Here is a 14,806-nt window from a genome sequence, read left to right on the forward strand (position 1 = left end):
TAGCCTATTTAAACATACTAGGTCCAATTTAGCCCAAAGCAAAGTCACCAGCATGTTTTCGAAGTGTAGTAGGAAAGCCACACCTGCAAATCCATGCATATAGCATTGTGGCCAAGATTCACACCAAGATCCCCAGCACTACAAGGCAGAAGTGCTAACCACTAAGCCACTGTGCAATTGATAAGTATATAGTAAATCCTAAATAGACATATCAAGAAAATGTATATCTGGTAAAATTATACCCACCAGTGATTATCCTCAACTATGACACCAACTATAACTAAACATGTAAATGTGAAAACCAACCTAACTTAAAATCTAAATTTTTGTTCCACCATTGGCAGCCAGACTATTCACAACCCCTTTAATATGGGCTTCAACGTCTAGACTCCACACACATCCGTCCATGGTGACATGAGATTGTGTGTTGAGTATGTGCTCTGAGCACGCTGACCAAGCTGTCCTGATCAGGAGCCACAATAATGGATTTACAATCATGCAACTGCTGTGAGAGCAAATCACAGCAGTCACATGACAGAGAAGCTGCTAATACATTTATCAAACACCACATGTTTATGTATGACTAATATGATAGCCTACCTACTGTAATCTATGCTGAATATTTGAAGATAAATTGTTCCAGAATGCCTGCAGCTACAGATGCTAGTGAAGGCTTATTTAAAAGACAATTTACTGCTTGGTAAAAACATGTAAATGCTTGAATGTCCAAGCATGGTCATACTGGGCACTTTTCCCTTCCTGCCCAGGACAATTTTCAGCTTTCAGCTCTGTCACACTTTGAATGACAAATGCACAGTCATACAAAACTGTACCCAAACTAAATTCGTATCATTTTCTTCCCACAAATAGAGCGTTTTTTTTGGTGGTATTTGATCACCACTGGGTTTTTTATTTTTGCTGAAACGTTTTTCTTTGTATCCGTATCCATAAGGCTGCACTGATGAGGGGGCATTAATTGGTGGCACCGATGAGGAGGCACTGACAGGCATTACTGATGGGACACTGATTGGCACTTTTATGGGCACTGATTGGTGATTTGGGTAAGCACTGACTGGCAGCTGATGGGCACGATTTTCAGCTGTGGTGGGCACCTCTGATGGGGCTGTGCTGATAATCAATGTGCTGATAATCAGCGGGCACACCCCCCCCTCTGACAGGAGAGGCATCGATTGCCTCTCCCTGTCAGAGTGAACTGAGGAAAAGATGATTACTGGAATTTCCTGGTTTAAGCTTGATCAGCTGTGATCGGTCACGTGACATACCACACCACCGATTGACATGCTGCCTGCCCCCGCTGGCTTGTTATCCTGAAAGAAATCCTATGGACTTCCAGTCAGCATAACGGAACCACCGCCCGGCCGTCATTCTGATATAGGCCGAGCGGCAAGTGGTTAAAATCTAAAACATATTTATGATTTTTTTCAGCAACTAGAAATCTTGTATGTAATTGGGGTAATGCCCCCCAATACCTATGCGACACAATAAAAGCCTACAACCCCAATCGCGCTCTGCGATCCTCCAACCAAAATTTACTCCAAATCCCCAAAACCAGATACAAGTCCAAAGGAGAAAGAAGATTTGCTGTCCAAGGCCCTCGACTTTGGAACACTTTGCCAACCTCCATTCGGTTGGAGGAGAACCACTTGGCCTTTAGGAGAAAGATCAAAACCCACCTCTTCTGAGCTCAAGGGAGAAGTGGTCAAACAAGCGCCCAGAGGCGATTCAGTTCGCATGTGTAGCGCTATATACATTTTTCACTCACTCACTAATCCAGACACCAAAGCAGCATTGTCTAAATCATTAATAAGATTATCATTAACCAATATTGAAGAACAAAAACATTTAATTTTAATCAAATATTATCAAACAAATCACAAGATTTTTTTTAATGCATATTTTCTCAGTACAATGCAATTTCAGGTTGAAGCAGCACTGTTAACCAGTAGCTGATTAGAAACAAAGAAAATCTCTCTAACCCAACTACTGTATATACAGTAGTGGCTTTGTGTTTCTTTGATACAGTCAATTATTTCCAGTGCACTAGCCAATATAATGCCAATTGTTTGTAAGTAAACTTAAGTCATCGTGCATGTGAACATTTTGTATTTAAAAACTGAAAGTGAAGTCAACAGGATAATCACAATTATCAATACAAAAATTTACTTGTAACCATTTGACCCAACAAGCAGATGAATTTGGACATAAAGCTAAAATACATATTATGCACTAGATTCATTGAATGATAATAATAGCGAAGCTACACCATTTAAAAGATTTACTGACCATTAATGAACAGTACCAAACTGATATATCAGAAAAGCCCGCTATACATGGATCAAAATTCAGCCGACCAAATTTCAATTCATGCGCGGGCAGTGTGGTTGTACAAAAATGGATCTACCAATAGACTTCTGTACAGTTACCCTGTAAAGTTTTCCCCAACTGATCAGTGCCAAAAGCTATAGCGAGCAGCACTGGTCAGTGTATTCTGATGGTGGGGAAGTCTCCCCGCTGTCAGAATACAATAGCTCAGCAAGAAGAATTCCTCCATCCACATTGAGTGTGTAAATGGTGGAATTTGGTTGGGAAATGAGCAGAATGGAATATAATGACTAATGTATGGGCTGCCTTAGACTCCTTCAGAATCGACAGATAGGGGTTTATTTACTAAACCTAGAGAGGGAAAAATTAGTCACAATTCTGCAGAGAAACCAATCAGCTTCCAGGTTTTATTTCTAAAGGCTAAAGGAGCTGTAAAGGCAGAATTTGTATTTTTTTTTATTTTTTTTTATTGCCTTCTAGGCATTAAGATAAAAAAAAAACTTGTGTGTAGCAGCCCCTCCCCCACCACCTCCTAATTACCTACCTGAGCGTCCAGGTTTTAGCTCCAGTGATGTCCTCAAATGTATAAGCCGTCCAGGACACTCCTCCAATTGGCTGAGACAGAAACGGTGCCACTGGTTCCCACGGCTGTCAAAGTCAGTCAGCCAATCAGGGGAGAAAGGAGGCGGGGCTGAGTTGAGGATCTGTGTCTGAATGAATACACAAATCTGACTCAGATCGGGTGCCCCCATAGAAAGCTGCTGGTTGAAGAGTCACTCAATAGGAGGAAGGGGTCAGGAGCAGCAAAGAGGGACCCGAGAAGGAGGAGGATCGGGCTGATCTGTGCAAATCCACTGCAACAGAGCAGGTAAGTATAACACGTTGTTAAAACATGTTGTTTTTTTTATTTATTTTTTAAACAGGACTTTACAAACACTTTAAACAAGCTGAGGTTAGAAGCTGGTTGGTTTCTCTGCAGAATTGTGACTAATTGTGCCCTCTCTAGCTTTAGTAAATAAACCCCATAGGCTAATTTTTGTGCACCAGAAGTAGGCCATTCTGCTTTTTCATCTTGCCACATATGTTCCACAGAAATATAGCATATATAACGCAAACAGATTTTAAAAGTAAAATTGTTGTTTATATATACAAATAATGCAAGTATTAGCAACCATGTCCAACAATAAACATTTTGAGAAAAAAAAAATGAAAAGATTATGTAAAGCGTACTTACTACAACACCACTCTTAGTAATAGCTTCACGATAGGTGAAATTGCATACAGCCCATGCAAGATAGTATGTAGACATTAAAGGTGTTTGTGAAAAATGATCAGTAACCCATCCACCTTCTTCATAAACAGAGGTCTCCACTGGCATATTTGACAAAGACATGTAGGAAGTTTGATGCTTGATGCTTATTTTGAATGTCGCCTTATAAATCGGTTCATCGAAGCAGGGGAAAGCCTTTCTGGCATGAATTGGAGAAAACTGGGTCACTCCAAGCAGCCTACAGAGAAGAAAAAATATATATGTATGATTAATGCACTAAACCTTTTGCACATTTGACACATAACTTAAACAATCGTAGAAATTCATGTCTTGCTGGAACCCTACCCCTAACTTGCCATAAATGTAACCTCACTCACCTAACCATTTTGGAGCACTCCCCTTTTATTTAAACTACATACCCATTCCATATGTCCTCAGTCCAGTCATGTCGCCTAATGAATCCTCTTCTGGAGGTGGGATCCAAATTCTGCAAAGAGCGGCGCCATGTAATGATGTGGTGCAACTCTCTGCAGCATTCACTTTTGAATCCAGGCTAGCCTGATGACGTGCCCTCAAATCCCTGCGCTCACTGGAAATGGTTTGAATGAGGCTGGATATTAATAAACTTGGATTATGACCATCGCTAATTTGCAGGGGTGTGTCTGAGGTGGGACAGTACCGGAGATTTGGTTATTATTTCATACAGAAATGCTTTGGGATTTTTAATTAGCTGCTTGAAAACATGTTTTTCTTTTTTAAACAAGCTGAAGTTGGGCTGCAAGTGAGAATCCCTGATTATTCCATGTCGTTATGTCTGCAAAACTGTATTTGTTTAAACAAAGCCCATTTCCTTTCAGTATACATTAATTTGAGATATCCCATGGAAATAAACAGATAGGAATGAAATCTGATTTTACACTTTAAAGTTAGTCTGGTATGTTACAATTATACTCTAAGACTGACACATAATTGCTGCAATGGAAACATTATGATTAAAAACGATATAAAGGCAGTGCCTAATTTTCCTACCCTTTTTCTTTGTAGCACACTGTAATTTCACTACACTGTAATTTTGCAGAACACCTGGATTTAACTTTTACTATAAAACACACACACACACACACTGTCATGTTTGGGGGAAAATGCTATTAAAATGCTAGTTTATGTAAACTCAATCACTAAAATCTCATATAAGATTTAACATGTTGGAAGGTAATTTTCCAAAATTTGAAATCTTTAGCCTTAGCTAAAAAATACCTGGTGTTACTTCCATGAAGGTCCTTGTTCTGGCACTTCCTGTTATATCATGACAATGCTCTGTTCCTGTCTTCCCATTGTGTTCCTGCATAGCAAAGTTTTCTCCAACTGATCAGTGCCAACAACTATAGCAAGCAGCCTGTGCTACCCTGTTGTACAGTCTTCTGATGAAGATTTTAGGTGGCTGTTTTATCTTACATTACACAGGCATGTTCTACTGTTATCATCAAGAAACCCATCCTGAAAAAAAATCATGCAACCATTGCTGGAGTGCATTACGGATGCCATACATGACCAGTATGAAGCAGGGCCTCAGCTACTATTGAGGGACAGTTACTGCTTTATCCGATGTAAAGCCCTGCCACTGGCTGTGGATTTTTTGGGCTATAAGACTGTTCCTGAGAGCCATGATCAACACCACTTTCAAATCTTTTTTTGGGTGGTGGTTTTGAAACTTAAGTGCACTAGATTTACATAATGTCTCCCTATTTACTTACATGGTTCCCATTTTTATTGAAATGAATAGGGCTCTGCTTGTTCTGGATTCCTGAAACAATGGAAGAACTAAACACATTTGTAAAGTGCACCACTCTGCTTTATTAAATATGCTAGCTAGTAGTAGATGTATGGCTGTGGCAAGGCCATACTGCTGCTTTATAATTGGACCCCTAAATATCATTGTTAGGGTTTGCATCTGCTTTGAAGAATTAGTTTACCTATTTGTTGTGGGCATAAATAGCTAAAGTATTGCCTATTTATCTGTAGAAAAAATGCAGGACATTGAAAGCGGCCTCAGTGCTTGATGGCTACATAGGCTTGTTTACAGGCTAGGGCTGCTGATAACATTAATTAGCCAGTCCCAGTATCTAGGATGAGTAGTGGAAATTGGATCTCCAACAGGACAGACAATGAAAGTGCCTGACGCAGAGTTCACCTCTTCATTCTTAGCTCAAAATGTAATGTGGCTCAGTTTATGTGCATATTATTATCCAAAAATTCATGTACTGGAAATTAGCTTTAGAAAAAGACAGTCAAAACTGCTCTTTCTAGGAGATTCAGACTATGAATAAGACTGCATTCATTTCCACCTTGCAAGCACAAAACAGAACAGCCTTCTCTCTCTCTCTCTCTGAGATTTCTTTTCTCCCCTTCCTTGTAAACAGTGTGTTCCATTGACCTGTCTCAGGTAACAATTTAATGTGACTTTGAGTGGGCACTGAAGATGTCCTCATTTCACAGCTTTATTTTTATGTAAATCATGTATTTTCATTCATATGATATTAAATGAGAAAGACACCATAGCTGCCACACTGCTATATATAGCTTTAAATTATGTAAAATAACATGGAGATCTAACTTTTTGAAGAAAAGTAACAAAATGTAGCAAGGCAAAAATATTAAGGTCGGTTATCTGTATTCAGAGTTACTCATGGTATGTCACACCAATTAATCTGAAGCCATGTTCAGCTATCCTAGAAATGTCATGCCATATGTTCACTGAAAGTGCCCTAATTTATTTCCTCTGTATAACGCAATTAAAAATCTATTGACAGTATCACTGCATACTATTACTAAACACTGTATAGTTTATTCAGATTTGAGGTTAAGAAAGGCCACCATTTTACAAGTTAATGAGAAAAGATATTGGTTACTGTAATATGGGATAATGATTGTGATTGCAGCTTTCCTTCACAGAATATAAAAAGGGAACTCCAACTAAAAACACACTGTTAAAATATTCATATACCAATTGATTCACCTTCTAAAATATCCGTGCCACACTGCATAGCCAGAGGCATGACACCACTATCTTTACTGCAGCTTTCTTTGCCACTTGCTCGCTTGTTAGACTGTAAATGAGCATCATCACATTTCTGAAGTGCTCCCTCTGCTCCCATTCTCCTGTAATTGCCATGCAATAGAGGCTAGCTTGCTCAAAGTGCATAACCTCCTGTGTTTGCTTTTTAAAAATACATACAGGGTTAACTTTTTTATATTTGCCTGGAATTCAAAAAAAAAAACAGTTTGCTATGAACAAGACAGCAGCTAAAATTGACTGCTGCCCTGAAAAAACTAAAATTAGAGACAAAAAGGTTTCATTAAGAACAATAAAAAATAAATTAAAAATTATCATCACCCTGCAACAACTTTTTAATCTACTTCTACATGACTTCTCTAAACACCTGATGTAAAGGCAGGGTGCTGCTTAAAGCGGGGGTTCACCCAAAAAAAATAAAAATTACATCTAGCAGAGCCAGCATACTAAGGACATTACATTTTGGCAGGTCATTTTTTTTTCTCTGTACATACCTTTATATCCTGATGTTGTCCAGGGCTTATGGGTTCCGATGACTGCGGGACTGGGTGTTCCTATCCTTCCGTTCGATGATTGACGGCTTGTGAAACAGGTGACCTGTCGCACAACGCGCATCACCAGATGTCGGGAAATAGCCGAGCTGCGAGTCGGCACTATACGGGGCCTGCGCAGTCAGCTCTACACGGCGGGCGCAGGCGCCGTATAGTGCCGACTCGCAGCTCGACTATTTCCCGACATCTGGTGATGCGCGTTGTGCGACAGGTCACCTGTTTCACAAGCCGTCAATCATCGAATGGAAGGATAGGAACGCCCAGTCCCCGCAGTCATCGGAACCCTGAGGCTAGGATAGGAACGCCCAGTCCCAGAGTCATCAGAATGCGGAAGCCCTGGACAAAATCCGGATATAAAGGTAAGTATAGAGAAGAAAAAAAAAATGCCGAAATGAAATGTCCTTACTATGCTGGCTCTAATGTAAAAAAATAGTTTTTAGGGTGAACCTCCACTTTAATCCAAAATCACCTATATTGGCTCTACTAATCCTGCTGAGCATGGTTCAAAGGCCATGCAGTGTATTCTGGATGGAAAAAAAAACAGTCAGTCACTCAAAATTGTTGGAATTGCATTTTTTTTAAACATGATTCCATGAAAGCACAGATTTGTGGAGATTCTGAACTTCATATTCTCTATTTTTCTACCAGGTAGGTTTTTATGTCAGAAAAGAGAATGTTTGTCTCTCCTGCCATTAAAAAGCTCTTATCCTGCTAGCATATTTTTCTAATTTTCCACTGAAAGTTGCACATGCATAGCTCAGCGTAAAATCTTGACATGCCATAAGTGTCAGAACAATTATCCCATGTAAGTGATTGGTCAATAGAAAGTCAGAAGAACCTGGACAAAAAAAAAAGACTGGGAGAAGTTAGCAGTGGAATCAACAGAATAGACAAAGCAGCTCTCACATTTCTGAAGGAGGGCATTGTGTGATTCAAGTCTGCCTTAAGGTACAAATATGCTGTGCGTGCATACATACACATTATGGCAAGAGATCCAGCATCCTTAAGGGGTTGTAAAGATTTGTGTTTTTCAACTTAATGCATCCTATGCAACCTCACTGTCACGGACCCCCCAGCCCCCCCCCTCCGTTTTACTTGAGCCCATTCACCTGCTCTGCGCGTCCCCTGGCATACTCTTCTCCACAGAGTCTCTGGCCCCGTACACACGACCAGTTTTCTCGGCAGAATTCAGCTTCCGACCGAGTTTCTGGCTGAATTCCGCCGAGAAACCCGGCCGTGTGTGCACTTTCGGCCGAGGAAGCCGACGAGGACCTCGGCGAGGAAATAGAGAACATGTTCTCTATTTCCTCGTTGTTCTATGGGAGCTCTCGCCCCGCCGAGCTCCTCGGCGGCTTCAGTGCTGAACTGGCCGAGGAACGCGATGTGTTTGGCACGTCGAGTTCCTCGGCCGTGTGTACGAGGCCTCTGTGTCCATTGAATAGATTAATAGCAGTGCAGCCATTGGCTCCCGCTGCTGTCAATCAAATCCAATGACACGGCTGCCAAGTATGACATGGGAGTGCGCCCGCAAGCTAACCCCCTTGGGAGAGAGCTTCCCAGACGGGATTAGCTTTTGCAGGGAGGAGCCTCGTGAGCCGCCGTGGGACCCCAGAACAGGACGTTCAGGGTCACTCTGTGCAAAACAAACTGCACAGTGGAGGAAAGTTTGTTATTTAAAAATAAAAATAAAATAAAACCTTTACAACCCCTTTAAAGCATCAATAAAGGAAAAAAAAATATTTAAAATAACAAACATGTTATACTTCCCTCCACTGTGCAGTTCGTTTTGCACAGAGTGGCCTCGATCCACGTCTTCTGGGGTCCCTCGGCGGCCGTCTTTGGTCCTCCCTGCAAGAACTCATCACATTCATGCGAAAGAGTTTGCATGGTGATGAGTCCTTGCGGGCGGGCTCCCGTGATACAGCGAGCGGCCATAGCCGCTCACTGTATCACTCGGCCCCGCCCCTCGGTGCGCCGCGTCACTGGATGTGATTGATAGCACTGCCAGCCAATGGCTTCGCTGCTTTCAATCTATCCGCTCTAGCCAATCAGCGGCCAGGCTGAGCGGCGAAGAGGATTTCAGGACCAAGCGCGGGACTTTCGAGGGGTCAGGTAAGTAAAACAGGGGCTCTGGGGGGGGGGGGGGCATCATCAGATGCTTTTTCACCTTAATGCACAGATTGCATTAAGGTGACATTTTTTTTCCTTTACTACTCCTTTAAGCTTTCCTTTCACTCTAACGGCTATTGCAGAAATTAACCCTTCTAAAATAAAGCCATAAAGTCATACAAAGTGCAGTTTTTCTTTTCATTATCCCCCTTCTTTTTTCTTCCCTATTCTGTACCCTCATGGCATGCGATAGATACGGCCTGACTACAAGATACTTTTGATAGCATTTACAATGACCTCAATAAAATGTGGGTCCTTTAATGTAAGGGGACTTAATATTCCACAGAAACAATCACAAATCCTTTATAATAATGCATAAACAGCAAGTCCATATGCTTTTTTTTGCAGGAGACACATTTTAAAAACATCAGTCCCATCTATGCCTACCCGCCATTATGTTAGGTAGCACCTTTTTCAATAATCCAGTAAGTAAATCTAAAGGTGTGGCTATAGGTTTCCACACTTCAATTACAGTATAGAATGTTCAAGAGGTGAGCGATTTAGGGGGCAGATGTCTTATTCTTAAAATGTACAATCAACAATGTGCCATTCACTCTGATTAAGGTTTATGCCCCTAACCAGGGTTAAGTCCCCATGTCGCTCCTCCTCTTTTATAAAATGAGCTTGTATGTGGATGGAAGAGTAGTGATGAGTAATATTATACTGTATCAGTTTGAAGCGTTCTAATTACACATTCAGATTATGTATATGCCCAAGTACCAGCACATCCATCTTATCTTATGTATGCATGCGATTCCTATGTATCCCATCTCACTGTATATCTCACTCTAGGTATTTAAGAGGCTTATCATACTTCATTCTATATGAGCCCGGTCCTAAACATACATTAAGCTCCCTCGATCTGCCGGTTGTCCCTGCCCTATGTTTATTTTTACATTTACTTTTATCTTTTCTCATTTTCAATTTAAAAATGTTTTTATTTTTTTTTCTCCACTTCTACTTCCACCTTTTCTTTTTTTTCTCACTTCCACCTTTTTTTTTTTTTTTTTTTTGCTCTTCCTTTTCCCATTTTTCTCCTTATTCCCTTCCCCCTCCCCCCCTCTCTTTTCATCTTGCCTTTTTTCCTAACCTTATTTTCTTACAAGCACCCTGGATGTTTTTTCCCCGATTTTTACAGGATCCATAAATACAGTATCTCCTTCTTTGTAAGAGGATTACAAAACACCTAGGCTCTTGGCACCCTTTTCAACAAGATCTCAGTATCCTATACTCTCTTCTTTCTTTCTTTTTGGGTTTCATTAGAGAACCAACCAACATACATTGCAAGATATGTCCCACAATTACAGTTCATACGATATTGCTCGTTATCTTAACATGTTTATCGGAACATTTCATATGCATATTGTGTGTTTTTTGTTCTTATTACTGTATTAACTTTTTTTGTATATACAGCTGTCAACAGCAATGTTCGGCTTCTCCGTTTTATCGAATTTTATTTGTTCCTTGTAAATACACATTTAAGTATTTAATTCATGTAGATCGCACAGTCATCGCGACATGTATGGCGATGTCTTTGTTGTCGGTGAGATGTGGTGGCCTCAAATGTGTCTTTTTCTGTAATTGGATGTGTCAAGACAGAGAATCAGATAGCGTATTTTCGATTTCAACACATGTTTACCTACTGCCTAGGGAGTTTTTCATTAACCCTTCACTAACCTTTTGGTTTCCTTTTGGTTTTACTTTTCCCTTTCCAGTCTAACAATAAAGTATTAAAATATTGTAATACCAATATATCGATTCCGCTATGCAACCTGACACACACTCCATGCCCATACCCTGATCGCTATCATTCTCTAGAGAGTTTCTCTATTTAGATTGAGGTTCACATGTTGGCAATTGTCCGCTAATAGCGGTTATTTTTCATTAGCCTCATATAGCCACATTGACACTTCCCGACATTTCAAGTGCCTCTTTTTTACTATCATTCCATACTACTCTGCATGTTTACTCATTTACTGATTTTTAGGATATTTTAGAACTCTTCTATAAACGGCCACACATGTTCACATCTTTTTGCTTTTGTTTTTGTCTTTGTATTAATGGTTCAGCTCACAATGAATGTTTAACCAGTCCAGATAGATGCCCGGTGTCTCAGTTATTATTTCAATAATGAGTAAGTACACAAACACATACAGGCAACAAAAATACAAAAAACAAAAATAATATAATAATAATAATCATAAAAATAATAAAAAAACACAAGTTAATATACTATAAAACAAATAAGACCATTAGAATTGAGGTGCACCTTTACACTATGCTCAATCTTTAGGCATTTTTTGTTCACTACATTACACCATATTATTTTATGGTTTATGCATCGTCCTTTATATGGTTCACCGTCATATTCACCCCTATTTTTTCCCTTTTTTTTTCCCCCTTTTTTCCCCATTTCACTTTTTATTTGTTTTTCTTTCTTCTTTTTTAATTAATTTCACTTTACTTTATCGCACTTCAATTCATATCATATTTTTTGCTTTCTTAATTTCATTTTATTTGTTACTTATACAAGTTATACATGTTTTACACATATCATTCCATTTCCTGTCCACTTCAATTCACTTCTCTTACACCCAAATATATTTCTTCACACTTACACATACTCCTACGCTCTTTTTCACATTTTTCTGCACCCCACTTCTCTATTGGGTCAACACATCATTTTATCCAATGTTCACTATTCACTATGAATTTGCATGAGACATAGTCCACATGAGACACTCTCTGATTGCCTGTCGAGACACACCCAAACTTCACAGGGGACCCTGTTTAACTTAATTGTTTCCAGAGCCCCCTCCCACTCATTGGGTTGTAAGGTATATATTCACTCATTTTACTGTTTACACACTAGCTATGAAGAAGCACTAAGGCATAGTGCGAAACATCAGCTTTTCTTTTGTTGTGCTGTTTTTTGCTGTGGCATGTATTTTGTGATTTTTAATTAAAGGAGGAGTTTTTTTGGAGTGCGGCTGTCCCAGCTTTTTTCCTTCATCCTAACCGACACTGAAGAAGTGGTTAGATGGAAAGGAGGCGAACCAGGAAAAAACAAAGTCTTGGGGGCCAAAGGAGTAATGTTTTAGGGGTGGGATCACAACATTTTTTTTTTTTTAGGGGGGGGGGTAGCAACACTTCAGTTACTTTTAATACCATGTCCTCAAATTAAAGTTGAATATTTTGAGCATATCACACATGAGGCCCCGTACACACGTCCGAGAAACTCGACAGGCAAAACACATCGTTTTGCTCGTCGAGTTCCTTGTGAAGCCGCCGAGGATCTTGGCGAGCCAAGTTTCCTCATTGACTAACGAGGAAATAGAGAACATGTTCTTTATTTGGCTCGACGAGTTCCTCGTCGGTTTCCTCGGCCAAAAGTGTACACACGACCGGGTTTCTTGGCAGAATACGGCTCAGATCGAGTTTCTGGCTGAATTCTGTGTGTACGGGGCCTCAGTGTACCAGATGTTGAAAAAAACTGTCAGTTTTTTTTAACTTTCAACTACATTTGCCATTACTAGGTAATCTCAAATGATTTTCTTTTATCTGTGCATAAACCTAAATGGAAAGTTGGTTATTTTTGTCTATAGCCAGCTTTGTTCCATTCTAGAAAGATATGTCAAATCACATTTATATTCATAAATACCAGATTGTTAGTGTAATGTTAGATTAATATTAAAATAGAAAAATAAAAAGTAATATCAACAATTTCATCACAATACTATTGCAAATAGTTCAACGCAACAAAAAATGTGACATCTGGAAATTATATTTAGAATGCGGAAAGAAAATGAGAAATGTTGTCTATCATACAGAGCCATAATAAGCCTGGATTTAATTTGATTAGCAGCATCAACTCCAAAAGGAACTGCATTTTGACCTTAAGCTACTCTATTAGTACAAAAATCCATATTTAGCCTGCAACCAGTTGAAGATTCATTGCTTATTCCTGAATCAGCATGTTAGCTAAGAAATAAAAAAAAAAGGAAATCACTTCAGCACATATAAAGTCAGGCTCTTGCCAGAGTTCTATTTCCTGGTTTTATATATCTCTCTAAAAAAGCAAGGTTATGTTCTAGATTTATATAACATAACCATAACAACACATGCTTTGTAAATTATTTTTGAAATTATAAAATATATACATACTTTAAAATTGAAATAAACTATGCATAAAAAGAATGAATCAAAATCCACCAAGGAGAAAAAAACTGCTTTATAAATTAAAAAAATATATTATGTGAAGGGATTTTACCAACAGTTTATCACTAAAGAGGAACAAACCATTTTTTTAATTTGCTATGCCTTAGATTTCTGTGAAACAAACCCAAATCTTTACAGCATGTATTTTGTGTAGTAGAGGTGATTCTGGTTACAGTATGAAAGCAAATTTGGCCAAATAGGTCCTCTAGATTCAATAAACCATTACCATACCTTTCATCAACTCTAAAATTGAAACTTTTCCAGAGAAATTCACAAAGTGGATAATGCCAACAGAGAACAGCAAGCCAACTCAGGAAACTATGGTAGTTAACAAAGTAATATCAACTTTCAAGTAAAGTTAACAAAGTGGGTCAAACCAAGATGGAGCAGCAAACTGGTATTCAAGGGCACAAAGAAAGAATGTCACCCATGGGTCACACCAATAAAAAAAAAAGGAAACCAAGTCAGGACTCCAGTTTATAAAGAAAAAGAACTGATATTTTTTGTCAGGGTTCACAGAGAAAGACAGAGCAGAGAAAGGAGCAAGTCTAGGCTCCAGTGTACCGATAAAATAAATTACAACTTTCCAGAGATATTTACAAAGTTGCAAAAGGAAAGGGAAGTAGGAACAGTTGCTGAAGCCGTCTTCCTACATCCACAAGGAAAAAAACGGCTATCTCAGTACCAATGAACGGGAATAGACTTGTATAGAATTGTATATATGTTTTTATATGCAATACAGAATAATTCTATTACAAAATCGAAAACATGAAAGAAAAAAAGGGGGGGGGGGGTTGACAGAGTATACAGGTACTTGTAGACTTCCAAGTGGATTACTGGTTATGGAAATTGCTCCATAACCAGTAATCTACTTAAAAATCTACAAGTATCTGTATACTGTTATCGACCTTCCCCCCTTTTTCTTTCATGTTTTTGATTTTGTATTAATATATGTTTTTATATGTAATAAAGAAATATTGTATTTTAAGTCTATTCCCGTTCATTGGTACCAAGATGGTAAATTCTTCCTTGTGGATGTAGGAAGACAGCTTCAGCAACTGTCCCTACATCCCTTTCCTTTTGCATATAATAATTTCTGGATGATGGTACCTTTACTTTGCCTATTTATTAGGTTTTAATCTCGAGGCAATACTCACAATATTTTCAATATTTACAGTGGAC

At 39.1% G+C, this 14,806-nt stretch overlaps 1 protein-coding gene across 1 annotated transcript in view; it reads right to left on the reverse strand.

Annotated features, from left to right (window-relative positions):
* The window catches only part of TRHDE (thyrotropin releasing hormone degrading enzyme), a 1,005,415-nt gene that overhangs the window by 861,537 nt on the left and 129,072 nt on the right, over nt 1–14,806 (reverse strand). Inside the window, exon 2 of the mRNA XM_040343984.1 lies at nt 3,578–3,851. Within this exon, the coding sequence (XP_040199918.1) occupies nt 3,578–3,851 (274 nt within the window). The remainder of the gene's footprint in view (nt 1–3,577; nt 3,852–14,806) is intronic.

Source organism: Rana temporaria, chromosome 3, assembly GCF_905171775.1.
Source record: "Rana temporaria chromosome 3, aRanTem1.1, whole genome shotgun sequence".
Taxonomy (NCBI): domain Eukaryota; kingdom Metazoa; phylum Chordata; class Amphibia; order Anura; family Ranidae; genus Rana; species Rana temporaria.